This window comes from Equus przewalskii, chromosome 7, assembly GCF_037783145.1.
Source record: "Equus przewalskii isolate Varuska chromosome 7, EquPr2, whole genome shotgun sequence".
Lineage (NCBI taxonomy): Eukaryota > Metazoa > Chordata > Mammalia > Perissodactyla > Equidae > Equus > Equus przewalskii.
This window is the reverse complement of record NC_091837.1, coordinates 44,953,182-44,977,411: the sequence shown is the minus strand read 5'-3', so window position 1 is coordinate 44,977,411 and position 24,230 is coordinate 44,953,182. Positions and strand designations below refer to the sequence as shown.

Below are 24,230 nucleotides of genomic sequence, written 5' to 3'. Positions count from 1 at the left end.
GGAAACCCTTCTGAGCTTTAAATGTAAAAGACAGATTTCCCAGACAGAACTGAATCAGAACTGAAGGGGGTAGTGGAGCCCAGAAATTGTTTTGTTTTTAAACAAAACCTTGGATTTAGTTGTCATATCACTGTAGTCTTCCTATCAGTGACAGTTCCTCAATCTTTCCTTTCTTTCATGACCTTACACTTTTGATGAGTACTGGTCAGTTATTTTGTAGAATTCCCCTCAATTTGAGTTTTTCTGATGTTATCTCCTAATTAGATGGAGATTGGTGGTGATTGGCAAGAATACCACACGTGCGATAGCCTCTTTTCAGTGAACTATTGTATCAGGGGATCCCTGATGTCAAGGTCTCTTATTACTGGTGAAGTTTCCCTGGATGGCTTGGTTAAGGTAGTGTCTACCGGGTTTCTCTACTGTGAAGTTACTATTTTTCCTTTTGTAATGAATATATATCTTAGGAAAGATACTTTGTGAATAGACAAACATTCTGTTTCTCCTCAAACTTTTGTCCTCTTTTCAATATTCACTGCCTGCCACAATTATTACTGTTGTGTTCTAATAGTGGTTTTCTATTCCCCTCATTCTTTATTAATTGGAATTCATCTTTAAGAGAAAGCTGTCCTTTCTCTCTACTTATTTATTAATTTAATTTATGTCAGTGTGCACTGCTGAATATTCTTTAGATTGTAATCTAATACTATCATTTTCTTCAAATTGTTCTAGCTTGAGCCATTGAAAGTTCTTTCACGTTAGCTCCTGTGTTATTTAACACGCCCCTATTCTTTTCATTTTGAGCACTTTCCTACTTTCTGGCAGTACTAGATGCTCCAGCATCATTTTGTATTCCTGCCCCCAGCCCTGGGATCAGCCACTTCTCCAAGGAGCCCTGATTTCTTTGATTGGAGAATGGTATTTAGAAACCAAGATCTGGGCTCTGGATGTGCTTGTTGCTTCTAGAGTATCCTTGGTTCTAGATCCTCTTAACAGAGACAGCTAGAATGTTAAATATGTATACTCTGTCAGGCATAAGCACATATGTATCTGTGCATCTGTCCACGGAGACCTCTAATTCCAGCCCAATACCACAGGGTTCCTTTTAGTCTTCTCTCTAGGAAGCTTCCCAAGTTTTTATGATTAATCAGACTTGGGGAACAATGGCTTTTGGATATATATCTGTCACGTACGTTTTGGACTGAAAGGCTTAGAGCTTTAAGTACTCTTCTTTGATGAACAGTCTCTTCCTTGGTGAATCATTGTCATTTTCCCTACTTGAGTTAGTCATCATTTCCTCTTAGACTGAAAAGAGTTTTTAATGTAACTCTTAGTCTTCATAATGAAAGGAACTCAATCTCCTAGGAGAAGTGCCCTGTTTTTTGTAGTGGAGTGGAAACTGGTCAGTTTCATGGCCAGCATTCTTAGAAAAAAATTTGTCAGAGAAATTGAGCACACTCGAGGGAGTATTTAGTGGTTTGAATGCACAGGGAGGCCACATGCAACCCACTCAAATGACAAACTCACAGAATTTCACTAAAACCAAATTTATTTTAATCCTTGAATTATCTTCTTTTTGATGAGGCGGTCTACATTCTTTCTCTCAAGCATATCTTTCTTTCTAAAGCAGGTGCTTTGTCAGACTTCTTGATAATAAACTCTTCAGCGTTGGGTTGTTTAGGGTGTTTGGACTATGAACTTTAGACCTGCACGTACTTTTTCAGTTGGTAGCTACTAAGTTAGTGAAAGAGGTACAGTGACCTTCAAATCCTACTGAGGTGATTCATCTGGCTTGTTCCCACCTGAACTTAACCAGGGTACCATAGGATGCAGGGGGAGGGACTTTGAGCCCAGGGAATTACCATAGTTGGACCAAGTTTAAAATTTCTGCTTAATTCATCTGTGATAATAACTGAGGTTCTTTTGGGGGCATGAGAAGAAGAGGAGCAAAGTTTAACATGTCTTTCCCTAGACCTGCACACTGCAGGAACATGTTCATTTGTTCCCAGTCTCACAGCTGTAATTGTGACCATAGAAGAAGAGTCGTGATGTCAACTCCTGACTTCTAGGTCAGTGAATAAATAGAAAGAACTTCAAATAAAGTCAGGCTATGTCAAAGGACATTGTATCCTCCCAACGTCTGAACTAAACTGACAGTCATCACTGAAGATACTGTGTATTGTTTCCATAGAAACCTGCTAAGATGGTGTGGCTTTTATACATGAAAGTGAGCCAAACAATCAGACTTCCTGTTTTATTTTAGAGTTGCTGATGGTTACCAATGATCACCACCAAAATCAGTTAGCCACACAATTCTCTTATAGAAAGTTTGGGATGAGAACATGTTCATTAAAACATACCTGTGATCATAGTGTAATCATATCTTTCAGACTATTCCTAATAAGAAGCTTAACATTTTTCATGTACGATAGCATATAGAAGAATCATCATGGCCTTGTAAAAGATTTATGAAATTCCTGCTTACGCATAGCCCTGAAAATGACATAAACTTAGCATTAGTGTTTTTAGGAGCTTGTGGTCCCAAGCACAGTAAAAAGAACCTGGGCATTTGAGACAGATAGACCTGAACTTTTGTCTGTACCTGTCCTTGTGTCACAGTTTGATTCCAGGTAAGTTGCTTATCTTCTCTGAGCATCAGTTTTCTTGCTAGTACGATGCATGTAATATCTACCTCACCTAATTGTGGGGATTAAATGAGGTGAGGTCTGTAAAATGGCATCTGTTCTCTTTTCCCCCATCACTTCCCCATGGCTAACACTAGGAAGAACATTGAGTAAAACATCAGAATTGTAGTTTAGGTTATAGGTGGTTTGTCAGAGATAGGCACAGTTTAAAATGTTAAAGCATGAGTAAATGATGAGTTTGAATTTTTACCAGTGTAAGTGAATCTCTATTTTAAACACCTACCACAGAGGAAAATCCAAACTTATAAAAGTTAAATTATTACCACTTTGTAAAATAATTTAAGGAAGGATTTATTCTAATAGCAAACTCTCCCAGGTGTACTCAAGATATCTTAAAAACGTTAGCTACAATATCAACCTTGCAGAAGTACATCTGAGCAATCCCACACCTAAGTATTTACCCAAATGAAATGAAATTATGTTCACACAAAAGCCTGTACACAAATGTTTTTAGTAGCTTTATTGGTAATCATCTAAAACTGGAAACAGCCCGGATGTCTTTCAGCTGATGGATGGATAAACAAACTTTTGTACACCCACACAAAGGGATGCTACTTAACAGCACCAAGGAGCAAACTCCTGATGCCTGCAACAATGTTGATTAATCTCAGATGCATTATGCTAAGTGAAAGAAGCCATATCTAAAAGGCTACGTACTGTCTGGTTCCATCTATATGATATTCTGGAAAAGGCAAGACTATGGAGACAGAAAACAAATCAGCGGTTGGCTGGAGATAGGGGAAGAGGATTGAGTACAAAGGGGCATAGGGGTGTTTGGGGCATGATCTAGTTCTGTATCTTCATTGTAGTGGTGGTTATGTGATCACATGGTTAAAACTGTCCACTACAAAAGGATTAATTTTACTGTATGTAAAGTACACCTTAATTTTTTTTTAATGGAAAATCTAGTTTGAATAGTTTAAGGTACATCTATTTAAAATCTTAAAATTGCATTTCATAGCAGACCTGACATGGATATTGAGCTAGAAATTTTAATATGCTGATAGATATAACCATTACACAAAGATTAACTAAGTAATAGTTTATCTTTCATGATTAATTATCAACAGAATCTTAAACTCATTACATTTCTTAATGATTTTACTTCTGTGTTTCTTACTAGTTTCTAGTCAGGTTAAATGCTCCCTGTAACATTATGATCTGTCACCTCATAAACAAGTAGGTTAGAACTGGGCGTATTTCAGCCATGACAGCAAAGATAAGAACTAAATTATCAGAAAGCTTTCTTATGAGGTGTTATTCTGCAATTTGAGGAATGAAGGGAGAAGCGCTGAAGAGAAATGCAGGAATGAGAAGCATTAAATTGTAGAGAGCTGTGATAGTTTGAAATAAGTTTGGTCACCAGAATGATGTGGGGGTAGAGGAAAGTCGTTGGGGCCCTCTTTTCCTAGTGTGCTGCTTGCCACTTTAGGATATACTCAAGGAACACATTTTATTATGTGTAGTGACATCTAAAGATATCTGTAAAATTGGGGGGCCGAGTGGTTAAGTTCACGTGCTCCACTTCGGCGGCCCAGGGTTTCGCCGGTTCAGATCTTGGCAAATCAAGCCATGCTGAGGCGGCATCCCACATGCCACAACTAGAAGGACTCAAAACTAAAAATATACAACTATGTGTCGGGGAGCTTTGGGGAGAAAAAGGAAAAATAAAATCTTTAAAAAAAAAAAGGTGTCTGTAAAATTGAACATTTATTTCTCCTTTCTTTGCACCAATTCTATTGCTGAAGAAATGAATATTCTGGTACATTACTGAGCATTGGGAAATTGAAACTATTGCTGCCTGCCATTTACCTTGAATTCTGTGCCCTATAGAATTATAATGTTGGGCATTTTCATGTAAATAGACAGACTAGTAGGAAATGATGACCTAAGTTTGTTCTCTTTCACTCTCTGTTTTCTGTAATAGTCTGGTCATGTATGATCATTGTTGCATTCAGCCTTGCTTCTGTCTCGGCTGACTTCCCCACACTGACTTCCCCTGACAGACCAATAGTCTCTCTTCCACCACAAGTCGCTGTGGGCTGCTCAGTGTTCTTCAGAGTGATCTGCACGGATGTCATTTGTTCTCACAGGGATATTTTTAAATTTGCTCATTGAGGTGGATGTTATTCTTAATTGTCACTTACATGGACTAGATTCATGCGAGTTTTTTCTGTGAGGTCTTCACCAGCATCCAGAGAAAGGCATTGGTTTCTGAATCTCTGAGCATTGATTTGGAGATGTTGGGTTGGCCTCCACTGTTGTTGGCATTCTTTTCAAGTGTATGGCACTCTTGCTCTCTCTCTATTTGTATAGTCATGTGCCACATAATGACATTTTGGTTAACAACGGACCACATATACAACAGTGTTTGCCTAAAATCAGTACCATATAGCTTAGGTGTATAGTAGGCTATATGATCTAGTTCTGTGTAAGTATACTCTACAATGTTTGCAAAAGGAAGAAATAGCCTAGCGACACATTTCTCAGAATATACCCCCATTGTTAGGTGACACATATCTTCATTTACCTTTTGAATTTCTCTGTTATTCAGGTTACAGTACAAAACATTGTTTGTATTCCTGTCTCTCCTTGCTGATTCTGTTCACTACATCTTGCGTTTGTCCATTCTTTGATTCATATCTTCGTTGATCCAAAAATACTCATTAAGAAGCTTCTGTTGCTAGGCACTGTGCCAGGCTCTGGGGAAACGGTGAAGCATACAAAACTTCTCCTTTCTTTGTCAGAACTTAGAGTGTGGAGGTGGGATAAACAAATTACTGCAGTGTGGTGACTGCTTCTGTGCTGGGTAGGGGAAAGGGCAGGGTGCCGTGGGCGGGCACAGGCGTGCACCCCTTCTTACTGCCTTCTGCTTTCTTCCCAGCCCGGCCATTGAGCCCGCCTGCTTCCTCGCCCCATCTCTTTCTGATCTTCTTTTCCATTATGCTCTGTTCACAATCTCTTATAAACATACTTTATTTGTTCCCATTTCCCCCTCATCTGGGAAGCCTAAAACATCCTTACTCCTCTCATAAAATATTAGATCGACAACCAACAGTAGTTAATGGATTGAGAAGAAAACTGGTGTTGGGTTTTGAAGGACTGTTCTGAAGTTATTAGGCCAGTGACTGGGGTGGAGGGCAGGGAATTGATGGTTTTTGAAGATGAAATAGGTGACACTTACAGTCCTTCCTTTAGTTATACCTGCTGAAAAGCCAAAGCAAATAGTTGAGTAAAACTTGGGGCCAAGGCTTGGGAAAGAATGTATAGCTGTAGTAGCAAAGTGTCTTCCTTTTTTTGAACCTTACTCAGCCCAAGATAATTGTTCATCTGCATTTTAGATAGTAAGTGTGGTGAAATCAGAGAAGTGAGCCCAGTGAGCGGAAATCTGTGCTTCCAAACTTCCTTAAAGAAAATGTGTTGTGACAGATTTGAAATCTGAACTTATCAGCTTACTAGCCTTGACAGCTAAGGTTGAGGCCAGCCTCACGTCATCTCATTTAAAAAGAAAAAAAGTCTGAGTTGTTCAGTAGAAGAAGGCTTTCACTGGGCTGCATTTGGAGTATTTTCTTGCTAATTTTCCCTGAGTGTTTTTGGGGAGGAGGGTGGTAGAGGGCGCCAGGCAGCTTTATCAAGTCAGAATCAGTATCAGCCTGTTTGTGTTTAAGTCCTTTGTTGGCAGACGTCGGAAATGGACTCTGAACAAGCCAAAGCCAGGCAAACAAACATGGCTGTTCATCATTCAGAGAGATAATGAGAGGGCAAGAGCTAGGACTGCGTGGCATCCTAGTGTCTTGAGCAAGTAGGCCTTTTGGATCCCCACTAAGGGGGCTCAGCCCCACCGGTGTCTGGCCACTTCGGTTCTCCATACACACTTCAGGAATATCTGTGGGCCTCGTTTGGGTCAGGTGTCTCCCTACCCCATCAGCTAGCTGATACCAAGGCCTCGGTCTCATATCATAGACATGGCTACTGGGGATTTAGCCCTGTGTTTGGGGATCTCCAAGAGATGAAATCATTGTGATCCAGAGAGCCCTGTTATTACCTCCTGAGCTAGTCATAGCAGCATGTATCCGTTCAAATTCCAAAACAGGAATCAGAAAATTCCCTCTTCTTGTGTATCCCGAAGGTTAATGTTGAATAATATTAGATTGTAATTAGGGAAGGAACCCCTAGGAAAGAAGTCTTCCTAGACCAGAATTTTTATAAATGACAAAGCCGTATAAATGATTTTTGACAGAACCACTGCCAGTCCTAGATTCAAGTCTTGTAAAATGATCAGTTCAGCTGTTTGTTCATTAAAGTGTATAAAGTTCAAGGTCTGTTAAGTTTGGATCAGATGTCGAGCTAATAGATACACCTTAGAGGCCGGGATATGTACTTCAGCCCATAACAACTTGGTTTTCTCAACAACCTTCATCAGGATTAGGAGGATAAAGTTCACGCAGTAGAGACTGGAGGTAGTTCCCAAACCTGGATGTTCATCAGAATCATGGATAACAGGTCCTGGAAGACTCTACCTCCAGTTTTTTATGTCTGGATTGAGGCCCAGAAATCTACATTCTTAACCACCGAAACTTGATTCTGTTGCACATAGTCCAGGGACTGCTGTTTGAGAAATACTGAAGTACACTGTGGTCCTTGGCAGTTTTCTTCACTAGCAGGAAAAAAAGAAGCTGGTTAGACATAAAACAGAGCCTGACTGTGCCTTCCAACAGTACAGGTGATGGGGTTGCTCTTCAGAAAGATCGCTTATTCTACAGGGTATCGACTAGGACTGCAGATCCTCCAGAGGAGTAGCCCGGCTGCGTCTCTCAGGAAGGAACCATCTGAGGACAGCCGCCAGCTCAGGGAGATTTGCAAGACTCCCCTGTGTGTCGTCTCCAGAGAAAGATCCAGGACCGTGCGCAAGGCTTTAAGCCTCCCTGTGGTCTGTTCTATGACAGACTGATTTTGGAGGTAGCAAGAATAGGCATAGAATTTTATCAGAGGGTCTCTTGCTTTTACATGGAGGTATGATTCCCTAACCCAGCTAATCTTTATAACCAGTTATTAAACTTAAAAATTCAAGGAAGTTTGCATTTTAAAAACTGTCTGGGATGATTTTCATGTACACAAAATTTTGAACCAATGTAGTAAGTAGTATTCTTGAAGTTCAGTATTGTTAGGCAGTTCCCTACCAGATCTCCCCTTTTTATTTCCATATCTGAGGTGCTTTGTTTATTCATTCAACAATGTTTACTGAATCCCAGCTATGTGCCAGATGTGTTTCTTGCTCTGTCTAGAAATTGTGGCATGATCCTGACCAGCTGTTTCCTTTTCCTTAGCACCCCAACCACCTTGGTCAGTCATCAAGTCTTACTGATTATCAGTCCCCTCTGTACCTCTTCTGCCTTTAGAGCTGTTCCATCTCTTAGTTGAACTGGTTGTAGTAGCTTCTGAGGTGGTCTTGCTTTAGCATCCTCCTCCCCAGTTCATCCTCCCCACTCCCAAGCTGATCATGTCACTTTCCTGACCAGAACCACTGCTTGCACCGGTTGCCCAGGATACACTTGAGGCGTGGGTCTCAGGCCTTTTGTCATCTCACCTTTGCCTCAAACTCAGCATACCCTTTCCATGTGCTGGTCTCTTTGCCCTGAACTGCCCACTAGGGACCTCCTTTTGGCCTGATAGACCCCTCACACCCATTTACCACCCTAGAACAAATATTTTCTGCTTCCTGAAGCCTTCCTTAACTCTGCCATGCAGCTTTTTTTCTTCCCTTTCTCTAGTCGTCTTAAAAATCACCAAAATAGCATTACCATGGGCATTATGTAAGTTAAGACAGTATTTATGATGTCTCTTTCTCTTGTTAGACCTCTGAGAGGAGGAGGGCAGAATTTTACTATCTTTATATTAAAAGGACTTACTGTGGTACCTGGCATGAAGCAGCTGCTCAACTTTGTATGAAAATAAGTCTTATCAGACACGTGATTGTTTCTAAATTAAGTCTGCAGAGGTACTATATTGAGGGACCTTTCCTGGTTAAGCTTTTACAGACTTCCTTTTTTGTTGTGACAGAAAGGCTGTCTGGAGAAATTGGTGTATTCAGGAAGGTTGCTGGGAGACACTGGATTTTAGTTTACACATTCTGTAGTTGGGGACTAAGTGGTCCTAGAGATGAAGGAGAGCCCTGTTCCAGCAGCCCCCCTGCACTGTGGGGCAGAAAGGGACCTGCTGTGATCTTGAGGAGGCGTTTTAGGATAGTGCATGTTAGATGTGCAGCTGTCAGCATTGCCTCGTGGACTTTAGATTGGGGGAGATCAGATGGGGCTTAATAGACCATCCACCCTGTGGACTTCCTAGGGGTGGAGGCCATCTCCTTCACTGAGGACAGGGCTGTTCCTTGGGCTGCTGCTATTTCCTGTTTCTCATTTTATAAAGTGAGAGTTAAGAAGCAGTTAATAAAATATAAGGAAAATTAAAACAAGTTGACATTCTGCTGTGATGGGGAAAAAGAAAAAACTGAGGTACAAAGTAAAGCATTTATTTGAATTTAAGTGACCAAGAGTTCCTTCTCCCAGGAAGGCTGGGTTCTTTGTCAGGCTTAGCGTCAGTTGTCTGGCACTGCTTGCTGCTTGCTCACAGACTGCACTGTTTTGCATAGTTTTCCATTCCGTATGTCTAGCTAAGTTGTTACCTCCTTTATGATTCTTTGTGATTTCGGTAGTGTCTGCTGGGCATGTGATAAATGTTTTGACTTGAGTTAAGCCCCTACAGGATGTGGGCACACCCCCTCCCCCCCATCCCCCCAGGCCAGGGAGAGGGTGCTGCCATGTGTGCCCGTTGCTATCTTTCATCACCAACTTTCAAGGAAGTAAAGTTCTCAGCCAGGATCAGCGGTACCCTCCAAGTTCATGTTTGGCCACCTCTAGGGAACTCTGGGATCCTTCGAGAACTATAGGGACTTAAGTACAACTTGAGTTCAGCTCTCAAATCTCTTGTCTCCAGGGACACCAGCTGACCTTGAGAGCCTCAAGATTTAAGCCACAGGTGGGAAGTAGCAGGAAGGTTGAGACCCTGAGTCACAGTGGAGCTGGGTCCTAGTGAATAATAATAGAAAGTAAACACCCTTTGTCTCAGTCTAAATGTAAAATGAAATGAATAATGTCTGCCTTGCATAACCTACATTCTCTTTTTGAAGATCAAATGAGGTATGTTTATGTTTGAGAAAGTTCTTGAAAAATATTAAGTGCTGCTCAAACGCACAAGTAAGCTTGGGCATGCTGGAGGAGTTTGGTCCAGGAGCATAGGTGTAGGTGTAAGTTGGAACGTGTACAAGGTAACAGTGTTCTGGTGTTTGTTTCCTGAAGTATCTGGAACTTTCTCTTTTCTCGTAGCACATTCCTCACATCTGTAAGCAGAAGCTTAGACAGAACCTCAAGTTCTTTGATAAAAGCTCTGTGCACAAGCCCTGATCACATGTGATCTCCCCAGAAGTCCACTTCCTAACAGTGAGCCACAGGTTTAGCCAGAGGGTTACTAGTCGGTGCTGCCTCTCATCGTGGTGTGCTAAGGGGACCTGGAGGGTGGATATGGCTTCACTGGACTCTCTGTAATCATTTTATATTTTTGTGGCCAAGTAACATTAAGTAAAAATAATGTTCACATTGCTAAAAGCCCTCTTTCAGCAAGAAATCTGGGGGTTTTGTCGAGGTTTTTTATCATCATTGCTTAGGGCATTTCTGTCACTGAGAGATGCAGTTAAGGACATAGGCTCTAAAATCAGATTTGAGTTTGACTATCAGCTTTAATACTTAGTGTGGTGACCTTGGGCACTTCTGAACCAGCTTTCTCATGTAAGTGGGAATATCGATACCAGACTCACAGGTAGTTGTGAAGATGACATGAGATAATATACAGGTTAACACAGCACTTGACACGTGATGGATGTGTAACAATTTAGTTGTGATGTTTGTTAGTACTGCTAACTAGTATCATACTAGTATTGAATACATATGTGACAGTAAACTTAAAACTTAGCAAAGAAATTTTGATGATATATAAAAGAGTGGTTTAGAATGTATCCATTTTGTATTGATAACAATTTAGAAATTAATAGCTACCTATGTCTCTGTGGTTATTCTTTTCCTTAACAAAAGTTATTTTTGAGTGAACATATCACCTTTAAATAATTTGGGGAAGTTTTTGTAGGAGGGATATCTGTATTTGAACCTATTTACTGAAGCATCCCATTGATAAATCTCTACTACATATCATGATGATTTACTTTAGTTTCTCTGATGCTCAGGAAAAGCTCTGCTTAAGCAAATATTTAAACTTTTGGTAAATAGTTGAATCTTGAAAGCTACCTATTTATTCCAGGTACTAATGTTATTTACTTTAAGATATTTAATAAGAAAAACCTGATAGTGGGCACCATTGAATTTCATGCATGAAAGACTATTTGATCTAATGAATTTTATACATGAAGGGCCATTTGGCCTCTAATAAGTATTTTAATTGATTACTGTTTGCTGGTTCTTTCCATTTTCCATTTTCCATCTAGTGCCTCCCTTTCTTGGGAGCTCCCAACAGTTAACCCAGACCACGGGGCAGGTGCCTGGGCCTAAACACACACTGTACCTTGTGTTGCTATCAGTCAGGCCTATCTGCGCTTTTGTGTCCAGTTTTGGATCTCCCATTTAAAGGAAGACATAGACAATTCTCTAGTTTGTCATAAAAGTGAAAGTAAAGATCAAGGTGCTGGCAGATTGGTTTCCTAGTGAAGGCCCTCTTCCTGGCTTGCAGATAACCGCCTTTACGCTGTGTCCTCACGTGGTAGGGGGAGAGCACTCGAGCTCTGGTCTCTTCCTCTCCTTATAAGGACACTATTCCATTGTCACCTCATCTAAACCTAATTACCTCCCAAAGGTCCCACGTCCAAATCCATGACATCGGAGGTTAGGGCTTCAACAATATGCCCTGAGCGGGGGTGGGAGGAGATGGGACACAAACATTCTGTCCATACCAATGCTTAACCTTTCTATGCCTCAATTTCATTATCTTTAAAAATAGAAATAATAATACTTACAAGATGCTTCTGAGATGATAACACATGTATAAGCTTAAGAATTTGGTGCGTAGTAAGGTCTCAAAAAAATGGTTGCTGCTATTATGATTATTGTTAACTTTACCGTATTTCAGAGATGTGCTAGAAGCATTTTTGGTATTTGTGGAAAGACTAGACTGGATAAATTCTTGCAGTTCTAAGAATCAATAAATGCATTTTAATACTTTTCTTTTGCTTGTGAGCCTGAAGGTAGGGATGCTGCTCTGTGAACATCCTTCAGTTCCATGGTGCTCTTTCTCTCTGGGCATTTTTCTGTCAGTCTGCTTTTGGATTATGTATTCTGTCTCTGCTTTTTCTCTGAATTTTCATCGGTCTCTTTCTGTATCCCTTTCGTGGTCTCTGTCACTCTCTGTTCTTGAAATAATTTTTCCCTCACTTCCACTTTTTTCCTCTCATCATTCACTATAAAATATGATAGTTTACAATGTTTATTGTTTTGCAATGTTTTAAAATCTTTGTTTTATTTCAAAAGCTAGTATCTCGGTGGAGTGTTTCCCCACATGTGATGGGGTTACCTAGTCACTATGTTTTCTGCCCGTTTAGCGTCCTTTGACCAGGACAGGCTGGTATCAGAGGCCTGACTTTGTTCTCACTGAGCTTTATTATGGCTGGTGCTGGGCTGGGCATGTAGGAATAAAGGTTTATGGTGCTAGATCCTGCTTAAACAGGAAGCTGTTTAAGGGCTCATGCATACAGTGACCAGCTGTTGTTCCCCCAGACATAACCTTGAGGAAGCCCCCTCCTGCGACCTCGTCGGCTGCCCCCCAGCAGAGTTCTGCTTCTCAGTCCCAGGGTGTAGTGCATAAGAAGTCCCCAGGCCTCCCTTTAGTTTGTTTTCCCAGACTTCATGATATAAACAGAATTGTTTTGTATCTGCTAAGAGAAAACCTGTCGTTTGACAGCCTGCATTTTTCTACATTTAGCAACTAGCATTGACACAATAGGCTTTCTTGTATTACAGCACATCCTTTTAACCGAGGTAATTAAAATCATCTTGAATGCATGTAGTTACATTTAATTACGGATTCTATGCTCTAGTCGATATAAGCTTATTACACGTTTAGTTTATAAGACTTTGTTTATAGCTGAATGTAGATGCTTAAAAGTTATCATTTTTCAGCTTAAGAAAAAGGCCTATATAATTATGAATTTTTTTTTAATTTGTAAGAAAATTCATTTTAAAATTGCCACCATCAGTCAAGCAGTAATACAAAGATTGACAGCTTGCATGCTGTTTGATTAATGTGCATGCTGTGACAGGCAAAAAGCATGTCATGAACGTATATTACTTACAGAATATGAAAATTCTGTTGGACTGTTCCGGGTTACCGAGAAATACTGTCTGGTAAAAGAAAGTGAAAAGATGAACTACGCAAAACTAAACGTTATTTCACTTCTGTTTTTGGAGACATTCTTAATGTAGAAAAATTGCACACTGTGACCCCAGAAATAAGGAACAAAAAAGATATTTGTTCTCTTTTCCTCTAAATTAGTTGTAGTGCTCTTATAGGAAACAAAATCTAATGAGATATTCAGATGGCAAATCAGCACATGAAAAGATGTTCAACACCATTAGCCATTAGGGAAAGGCAAATTAAAACCAGTATCACTACACACTTGTCACCATGTCTAAGATAAAAAATAAGGACAATGCCAAATGCTGGCAAGGATGCAGAGAAACTGCGTGTCTCGAACATTGCTGCTGGGAATGTAAAATGGTACTGCAACCCTGGTGGCAGTGTCTTTACAAACTAACCATGCAGTTCCCAGGCACCCCAGTAGTCACCTTCCGGGGTATTTTTCCCAGTCAAATGAAAACTTCACATAGAAATCGGTACAGGAATGCTTATAGCAGCTTTCTTTGTAATAGCCAAAACTTGAAATAGTTCAGCTGCTCCTCAGCAGGTGAATGAGTACACGGACTATGGTACATCCAGACCGTGGAAATACTACTCTGCAGTAAAAAATAACAAACTGCTGACACATGCAGCAACCGGGATGAATCTCCATAGAAATATGAGTGGAAAAAGGCAATCCCAAAAGGTTATATACTGTATGATTCCATTTATATAACTTTCTTAAAAATGGTAAAAATCACAGAAATGAAGAACAGATTAGTGGTTGCCAGAGATTATGGAGGAAGTGAGGGTGGGAGGGAAGTAGGTGTGTGTGGCTATAAAAGGACAACAGAACAGCAGATCTGTATGATGATGGAAATGTTCTGAGTCTTAAGTGCATCAGGATTGACATCCTGACTGTGATACTGCACTAGAGTTTTGCCACGTGTTCCCATTGGGGGAAACTGGGTAAAGCCTACATAAGATCTCTTTGTATTATTTCACACATCTACTTGCATGTGAATCTACAATTATCTCAAAAAGATTAATTTTTAAAAAGGTAATGAGATGTAATATGAATATTATGATGAAATGCTGTTTCCTCCCCACACAGCTTTCTTGGTTTTTTTAGTCTCATTTATTGATGGTTCATCTCGTCATTTCTTTATTCATTCAAGAAATATTGAGCACTTGATATGTGCTTAATTTGGCTTTACTATCAAGTTGAAATCAATTTTCTAAACCAAAATCATCACCAACTTGTAACTGTTTTAGAATTTACCACATAAAGGACGCTACCTTATTTTGTTATTTAATAGGTAAGTTTTGCAGCTAGTTTATGTCACTCAGAGCCAGCTCTTATGTAGGTGCATTGTGTGGGCCTTGGTAATGTTAACTTTAAAATATTCAAAAAATTTTCCATGGTAAAATTGTTGTGGCTGTACCTCCTGGTGTAAAACTGATGGGCCTTGATTACACATTCTCCTGTGTGTGAGAGCAGAGAAGAACATTTGAGTGGAATCCAGGCACTGCCGGCAGGCACTCGGTCACCTGTAAAGAGTGGAGTGAGTTTCTCTACAGTCAGGTGTCCTGGCAGGCCGCTAAATTTCCCAAGGGGGTGGCATTCTTTCTCCCAGTTCAGCGTTGGGTTTAGCTGATACCATAGACTTGGATCTCTGGGAACTTTTCTAAGCATGTAACTTTGAGCTCAAGGCACCTCAAAAGCAGGGTTTAGAGAGAAAACTAAATGCTTATGATGAATAACCTGGAGAATAATCTGTCAGTTCTCTGGTTCAGTGGAACTTGGCTTGTGGATGAGACAGAGCTGTGGAGGGTCTCTTGTTGGGTCTGCATCCCTCCTGTCCCCAGGAGAATGACTTTGGCTGAATTGTGCTTTAACTTAATGCTGGAGATATCAGTGTCTAATGAATGAAATCTGGTATTTGATAACTGGAAATGAAATTTGACAACCTTAGGACTAAAGGGGAGCTAGTTTTTTCTAATTGGTGGAAGAGTTGGCAGGTCGGGTGTCTGGGGGGACAAGGAGACTTCCTCACTAGCCCTCAAAGCATACCACATGGCAGGCACCCCATCATGTGGTCAGATAAAGCCAGCCCTAGCTACCAGAGGTGTGGAGCACAGAGACAGAAAGTGTTTCCTGTCTTCTCTGTGGCCCTGGTCAGGTGCCCTCATGTCCTCCTTTGACCCTTCCTGGGGAACCCTTTACAACCTAGTGATCCTGATTTGAATAGTGAATTGCAGTTGAAGAACAAGATTAAAACCCTTTCTGTGCTTTCAACTTTGTGAAGCATGAATATATGCTCTAGTGGGTTGTGTTGACGCGTTGAAGAGATTTTCGCTGAAAGTGATGTTATAAATAGCTTAGACCCAGTCTAGCTCACCAGACTTTGTTTATTTAATCTGGTGTGTCTTTGAACCATATTCTGTTAATATTTCTGTGGAAAACCCGTCTCTCACTTATTCATCTTCCAAAACTTAATTTCAGATTTCTCCTGGAGGTCGTCTTCAGTCATTTTTTTCTGCTTGGCTCCTGTGGCCAGAGTGGATGCAATTGTCCGAGGTTCCCAGTGGTCTTGGGCAGGAGGGCAGTGGTGGTGATGTGGGTTCTTTGGTGGTTCTGTGCAGGTTCTGAACTTTGCGGGAAAACCCATAATGGCAGCTGGCACTATAGGTGATGATGGATAAGAGAAGGGAACTTACACATGCCTTAGGTGCTGACTGGGACAGCCTCTCAGATATAAAGGAGGATAATCTGGTATTTTCCATGTGCGGAAATGTGTAAAAGCATTAGTAGCATGAGACTAATGGGTTCGCAACCAGCAAGGTTGGGCCAGCCCCATGGCTGAGGGGTTGAGGTTCCATACACTCCGCTTTGGTGGCCCAGGTTTGTGGTTTTGGATCCGGATGCAGACCTACACACCGCTTATCAGGCCATGCTGTGGAGGCATCCCACATACAAAATAGAGGAAGGCTGGCACAGATGTTAGCTCAAAGCTAATCTTCCTCAAGTTAAAAAAGAGGAAGATTGGCATTGAAAGTTAGCTCAGGGTGAATCTTCCTCACACACACACAAAAAAATCAGCAAGGCTAATAATGATATGTAATCTAGCGTACAGATGAGCAATGTCGTTTTAGTCACCACTATTTTTTCTTTGTCATTGCATCCACAAATTCAGTGTTACCATCTCATCTAATTTTTTTCCTTGTCTTTTGTAGTCTCAAACCATGAATTATGTGGGACAGCTGGCTGGGCAGGTGATTGTCACTGTGAAGGAACTCTACAAAGGCATTAACCAAGCCACTCTGTCCGGATGCATCGATGTCATTGTGGTACGGCAGCAGGATGGCACCTATCAGTGTTCGCCATTTCACGTTCGGTTCGGGAAGCTGGGAGTCCTGAGATCCAAGGAGAAAGTGGTGAGTGCAGAGGACAGCCTGATCTTCAGGAGCCTGAAAAGTTTGATGGCAGCAAATAAATCCTTACTGTGAGCCCTCTGGGCCCTTTTTTTTTTTTTTTTTGAAAACCTGTATAATGTTGAAGACCATGGTATGAGAAATCAGCCTTTATGTATTGCTTTTGAAGTTGCTTCTAAATTCAGAAAGCCTTACTACAGGAAGTTTCTCCAAGGGGACAAAACAGCTTAAAATTATTTTGATAATGCTGTATGTTGCAACTTAGAAGAGCAAACAGAAACTAGAGTTATAAATGGGGAAGGCAGGTGTGTTTAGAAAAAGTTCCTTTACCTTACACAGTGTTAGCTATTATCACCTTATAATGCCTTCATAGCCGTTATGAATGGAATAGACTGACATAATCAAGAATACATTACCTCTGTTTAAACAAAATTAATTTATGCCAAATTTGTTTTGATAAAGCTGTAAAATCTTATTTGTAATCTAAATTTTGTTACTGATACCAGGGCTTGTCTCCAAATCTGACTGGTATGCAAACCCACAGGCCCTAGGCTGGTTGACTGTTATTTATTTTAGGGAAGATTCATTCAGAAGGACGATATTTGTGTTGGTTTTCCTTTTTCTTACATCCTCCTCCCTTCAGGTTATGGAGCAGTTGAAAGGTTTGTTAGCACGTGTCTCTTCAGTCAAGTCAGAAAACTGAGCTAGCAATAAAACTTTGCAGGCGCACATAGTAGTATTTTCCTGTCTGCTCTTGCCCCACAGCATCTTCCTAAACAGTGTAGGGAGATTTTGTCAGGATTTTAAAGTACAGTGGAAAGATCCACATCATTTTCTAAAGCACAGAAGTATGTATTAGAGGACCACTGACATAAGTTGAAAACATCTGTTTGCAGATTTTGGTTATTTCACATAGCTGATCTTATTCTTTAAAATAGAAATTTCCCTCTATTTTAATTAAACTTACATTGAGAGTGAAAGAAATTTATGCATTTCACAAACTGGATATTCTCCCCCACACCCCACCTAAAAAACGTCTCATTTTTCTGTGTGTTAAAATATCAGTTTTCCACTTGAGAGCCACATTTCAGGGTGACAGAGTTTGTGTGATCTGGCCTCTGTTCAGAGTCACCCTTTGGAAACCAAAATCCGTCTCAGTTTACTTAGTGACTTGAAAACTTTCCATTGCAAAACCGTGTTTAACCACAATTTAGCTTTCCCGGAATTTTTTCTTTCTTTCTGGTGGCACTAACCTGTAGTACTTTCAGATGGTGTCTGCTCTGGGAAAATCGGCAGCAAACTGTTTATGCACTGAGATTGCCCATTGGGTGTACAAGCATCTATTTGTAAAATGGCTTATATGGCACTACTTTTTTATTAAAAAAAGTTGTTTTTTTGCTATGATCTGGGTTTTTGATCAGCAGATTGCATAAGTCTTCTGGACTTTCAAAATGAAACCTGTAGGCTGATGTGTATAAGCATTCACACATCTGTAAATGGTGACTGGGCAGATAAAATACCTCTTTCTGCATGCTGTATACCTCTAATTAAGAGAGTAATACAATTTCTGTACAAGGCTACACAAATCATTGTATTAAGTATCTTGTCAAACCCTTGAATTTTAATAGGAATCTATCCATGAGACATAGGAAAAGAAAAAATTTCTTCTTTCCCCTTCCTTCCCTTAGTATCTCAGAAACCCAAAAGGTTTGATCAAAACACAGCTTTTCTATGACTGCAAAACCAAATCCATATCTGCTTTGAGATACTCTGGCAATTTGGATTAACTGTTTGTCTTATTTTAGGTCAATTTGGATTAGCAAAAGCTATCAATGATTTTAAACTAAGATCTCAATTTTGGTGACACCTAGGAAGTTGACTTGAAATCATAATCACCCTAAAACCTCTGGTTAGAGAGATAGAGTATAGTAATTTTCCCACTGCCACTGGTATGTTCTTGTTTGACAGAACACTGATACAGATCTTCCTCAACTTATGATGGGGTTACATCTCAATAAACCCATCATAAGTTGAAAATATCATTAAGTTGAAAATGTGTTGAGTAAGAAGTTGAACAAGATCAGCAGTTTTCAAAGATTTTTTTTAAAGCAGTAGAAACCTTTACACACATACACATAGACATGCACAGTGTCATCTCACAAGATGATATATTTAAGCCTGTGTGTATTTCAAAAGGGAAAAAAAGGAAAAAAATGAAACAGTCCGTTACAATGTAGACACATTCATTCTTCAGTAAATCTTTGAAGTAAGATGAAACCCAAAGCTGACTTCATCTCCAGAGTTGTGCAGTTCAACAGTAGATTGAACTTCCATGCTGAAACCCACCATCGTAAAGTCAGAAATCATAAGTCAATGAACTCTTGTTGAATTGGGGACTGTCTGTGCTCCCAGTATATTTCATAACTCAGGGGTTTAATTTCAGAAGGTATACGGGCACTTGATATTTTTAAATATTAATTTTGTTGATTTAACACAAAACTGATGATTTGATTATTTATCAAAGTTAAATAATCCAGTGTATTAGGAGAGTTTACATTGTAGATGACAGAAATCCACCTCACACTACCTTAAGCAAGAAAAAGGAATTTATTGGCTTGAATAACCAAAGTCTAGGGGCATTTGAATTAATTAATTCGAGTCTCTGAAAGTGTTACCAGAACTCTCTCTTCCCCACCCTCAGCTCTGCTTTCCTTTGTGTGTGTTCTCTCTAATGCAAGATGGGCACCAATACTCCAGGCTTACTTCCCATTAACTCAGCAACCCTAGGGGAAAGAGAACTTCTCCTTCCTACAGAAGTGTCAGTGTTTAGTTTACCTGTCAGACTTGGGTCACATATATTTTTGGGGACCAGTCTTGTGCTGAGGGTAGAATATATTGATTGGCCTGGCTTGGACTGCAGCCCCACCTCCGCTCTCTGAAGCCACACCTGAAATAGATGGTCTGAAATAGAGGAGGAATAGATCCCCAAAGGACACCAGTGATATTCTTACCCAAAGAATGGCATGCCAAAATGGCTGTTACAGCTAGTATTTTTCACAAGTTAAATTAGTTCTGTTTCAATATCTCAGTCATTTATGTTGAGCAAGATTGAGCTACAGTGTAGGAAGTATGACTGTGTGGGAATGAGGGTTGTTTAGAAACCAGTGTACTAGAAGTAGTACATCAAAACGAGTGTCCTCTTTAAAATAATCACCTTGGGAAGCATTTATTCAAACTTGGTGCCATCTTTCAAAATATTTTTAATATTATTTCTTTGTTGCCTAAAGAGCTCATAGCATATTCTTTTAGGTATTCTCAATATTGGTACAATTTGATGTTAGATTTAATTTGGGGGAGGAACCAAACTCCGTTTAGAGTCAAATCAGGAGACTAAAGTAAGTTGTCATATTGCGAAATGTCATATTCGATCCCTAAAAGTGAGGGCTGTAAAGTAAACAGTTAATTTTTCCAGGATGGTTGAAAAACAGACTTTGAATTTGCATCCTAAAGAAGTGTTATTCCATTTTCCCAGCTGCATAGGATAAATGGATAGCTTCCAAAGTTGAACATTGTAAAGGGTGATACTAGTTTGAATCTGTTACATATTTTTTTATTAAAGATAAAGTAACTTTAAATGTTTCATTTGTGTTGTTTAAAGAAGTTATACAACAGCAAATTAACAAGCTAATGATTATTTTAATTATTTTATATGTCGAAATTCTAGACAAATAAATAGTTTAGTTAAGTCATCCCAAGAAACCTACAGCTGGCATTATAGAGCAGGTTTAGTTTTTCCTTATCCCCTTGCTTATATAATCGTCTAGAAAAAAATAAGTATTTCTTTACTTTTTCAGTTCTCATACAAGTTTTTAAGTTAGAAAACGTTCTTCCTATGATTGTGGAAGAAGCTGCTATATTATTATAGCTGCTTCAGAAATCTTGTGTGACTTCAGCCGGTTTATTATGAAAAAAATTTTAAACTTATATCTGAAAGTGTATTTTTCCTTAGTCCAGGAACTTGTTGCAGTACTTCGTTTCAGAAAAGTTACATTTCTTGTCATGCCCAGCTTTTTTTAGTAGTAAATATTCACAGTAATAAAAAAGCATTAAGAAAGCTAGTTGGAATGAATTTGGATTAATGTGTGTCCTATGGAAACTATTTTATATAGCCCCGTCTTTTAAAAACTAAAAGACAAATGAATTTTTGTGTAAAGTAATTGTTTTATTAACTTTTCTTAAATTACGTAGGAATTTTTTTTTACACAGGATATTTTTACTTATTTTATATTTAACTCTTAGTTGCCTATTTTTCCCATTTTCTTTTATGCTGTTGTTTGCTCGTTTTTTTACAGCTTTCTTGTTTTATAGTTAATACACTACACATATTCAGAGGATACAATTCGATAAGTTTTAACATGTATGTGCCCATGAAACTATCTCCACAATCAAGATGCAGAACATTTAGTTATCCTGTCTGCTTAGTCTCCTCCAATCTGTGACAGTTCCTCAGTCTTTGTTTTTTATGACATTGACATATTTTTTAACTTAATTTTAGATTTACAGACAAGTTGCAAGTGTAGTTTAAAAACTTTCCATATATCCTTCATCCAACCTCTTCCTCCTAATGTTAACAATATGTGAACATAGTACAATTATCAGAACCAGGAAATTAACATTAGTATAATACAGTTAACTAAAGACCTTATTCAGATTTCACTAGTTCTTCTACTGCTCTTCTCTTTCTGTTCCTGGGTCCTATCCTGGAACAGAAATTCCAGGTCCTATCCAGGATCCCACATTGCTTTCATCTTGTATTGTCTAACAGTTCTTTCCTTGTGACCTTGACTTTTGAAGAGTACAGAACAGTTACTGTGTAGATTACCCCTCAGTTCAAGTTTGTCTGAAGTTTTCTCATTTCGGTGAGAATAACACACAGTAACAGTGTGCCCTTCTCAGTACATGATCTCAGGAGTCCCATCACTACTGTCTCTCATTACTGGTGACGTTGACTTTGATCACTAGGTTAATAGTGTCTTCTAGGTTTCTCCATTGTAAATTTACTTGTGGGGAGAAACTTTGAGACTATGCAGATAACCTGTTTCTCATCATACTACTCCCGCCTATGAATTTTAGCATACATTGATGAATTTTGCCTGCAACAGTTATTGCTGTGGCGTTTGCCGAATGATTTGTTTCCATCCTTCCTACTCCATTTATTAATTGAAATTCTCCTGTGTTGAAGAGCTATCCTTCTCTCCTGTTTACTTAATTATTCAATTATGTATTTAGATTAGTATGTACTCAAGAATATTAATTTTACTCTTTGGGTTATAATCCATTATTATTATTATTTAGTTGCTCAGATTGTCCCAGATTTGGCAATTAGTAGCTTCTTCAAGATGAGTCCTTTGGAGCACTTCCTTACTTTTTGGCACCATATGATATTCCAGAAGAATCTACTTAAATGGATCAAAGACTTGAAGGTAAGACTGGAAACCATAAAACTTCTGGAAGAAAATATAGACAGTACACTCTTTGACATCAGCCTTAAAAGGATCTTTACAAATACAATGTCCACTCAGACAGGGAAAACGAAAAATAAGCAAGTGGGACTTCATCAGACTGAAAAGCTTCTAGAAGGTAAAGGAAACCAAGATCAAAATGAAAAAATAACCCACCAACTGGGAGAAAATATTTGCAAATCATCTATCCAATAAGGGGTTAATCTTCATAATGTATAAAGAGCTCACAACTGAACTACAAAAAAATAAACAACCAAGTCAAAAAGTGGACAAAGGATGTGAACAGACATTTTTCCAAAGAAGATATACAGATTGCCAATAGGTACATGAAAAGATGCTCAACATCACTAATCATCAGGGAGATGCAAATCAAAACTACATTTAGATATCATCTTACGCCCATTAGAATGGCTATAATCACCAAGACAAAAAGTAATAAATGTTGGAGAGGTTGTAGAGCAAAGGGAACCCTCATCCAATGCTGGTGGGAATGCAAACTGGTGCAGCCACTTTGGAAAACAGTATGGAAATTTCTCAGAAAGCTGAAGATAGAATTACCATATGACCCAGCTATCCCCACAACTGGATATTTATCCAAAGAACTTGAAACCAGCAATACAAAGAGACTTATGCACCCCTATGTTCATTGCAGCGTTATTCACAATAGCCAAGATGTGGAAGCAACCCAAGTGCCCAGTGACTAATGACTGGATAAAGAAGGTGTGGTGTATATATTCAATGGAATACTACTCAGCCATAAAAAAAGACAAAATTGTCCCATTCACAACCACATGGATAGACCTTGAGGGTATTATGTTAAGTGAAATAAGCCAGACAGAGAAGGATAAACACCATATGATTTCACTCATATGTGGAATATAAACAAATTTACGGACAAAGAGAACAATTTAGTGGTTACCAGGGGAAGCAGGGAAGAGGGTGGGCACAAGGGGTGCAGGGGCACATTTATATGGTGTTTGACAAATATTAATGCACAACTGAAATTTCACAGTGTTAGAAACAAGACCACAATAAAACAAACAAAAAAAAATAGATCTGAGCATCTAATGTATAACACGGTCACTATAGTTGATCACACTGGACTATATAATTGAAATTTGCTAAGAGAGTAGAACTGAATGTTCTTGAAAAAATGAAAATAAAAATTTTTAAAAATCATTCTACTTCCCCTACCTCAGCCCTGGAATTATTTTATTTCTCCAAGGAGCCCTGGTTCCTTTTATTAGAAAATACTATGTAGGAACAAAGCATCCATTCACTTGGTGTGCTCATTACTACTGAGGTGTCGTTCCTTCTAGGCCCTCTCAGTGGGCAGAGCTGGAAAATCTGTGTGTGTATACACACACACACACACACACCCCCATATCTGTCTGTAAAAATCATGAGTTCACCCTCATGCTTCTCATTCCAGTCCGTCACCACAAGGGTTCCTCCTCGTCTCCTTATTTGTAACATCCTCCTCCAACAGTGAGAAACATGCCTGTCATTATCCACGATATATTTACTTACTGCTCAATCCTAGAATATACATAAAATAGTTTCAGAATTGCCAATCCACATCTCTGTGACTTGAAACAATTACTAACTACTGTACAATATTTATTTATAGTTCTTTTTGTCTTTAGACTTAGAATATTTAGTGAAAATACTGTTTTACAGATGTTTAGGTTAGTTTTCTTCCTTACCACTACATGTGGTTATGTTATTCTTACATAGGATTTTTATAACAAGCATTTTGACAACATAGTCAACTAATGTTTTTTTTAATCTGATGGTACTTATCCCGTCCTTACCTGGCTCCTGGGAAGATGGAGCTGCCTTCACTGACTGGATGTGAACCAGCACTCAGTCTCGGGTCAGAAGGAATAACTGGTGCCTGCTGGGAAAAACCCAGCAGACCATGTGGTATTTCCCCCCATAAGGGCCTTTCAGAGCTAAGTACACTTGGGTTATGGACTGCTCTATTTATATCTATATCTTTATATATGTTCATCTTTATATCCCTTCAGCAGTCTAAAATTGGAGTTTACAAGTTTACCCATAAGAGTTTTGAAAGTTGGCGTTCATTTGTTATTGTCAGGTGTCACAGCCTACAGAAAAA

The 24,230-nt window shown here is 39.2% G+C and overlaps 1 protein-coding gene across 7 annotated transcripts in view; it reads left to right on the top strand.

Moving 5' to 3' along the window:
• Window positions 1–24,230, top strand: part of LPIN2 (lipin 2) — a 91,084-nt gene that overhangs the window by 31,115 nt on the left and 35,739 nt on the right. For 6 of the 7 annotated variants that reach the window (XM_070627489.1, XM_070627486.1, XM_070627487.1 and 3 more), the window contains exon 2: window positions 16,389–16,589. In XM_070627489.1, coding sequence (XP_070483590.1) covers window positions 16,398–16,589 — 192 coding nt within the window. In that variant the 5' untranslated portion in view covers window positions 16,389–16,397. Of the gene's footprint in view, window positions 1–16,388; window positions 16,590–21,946; window positions 22,070–24,230 lie in introns of those variants that run through there. The other variant, XM_070627490.1, reaches the window with a different exon arrangement.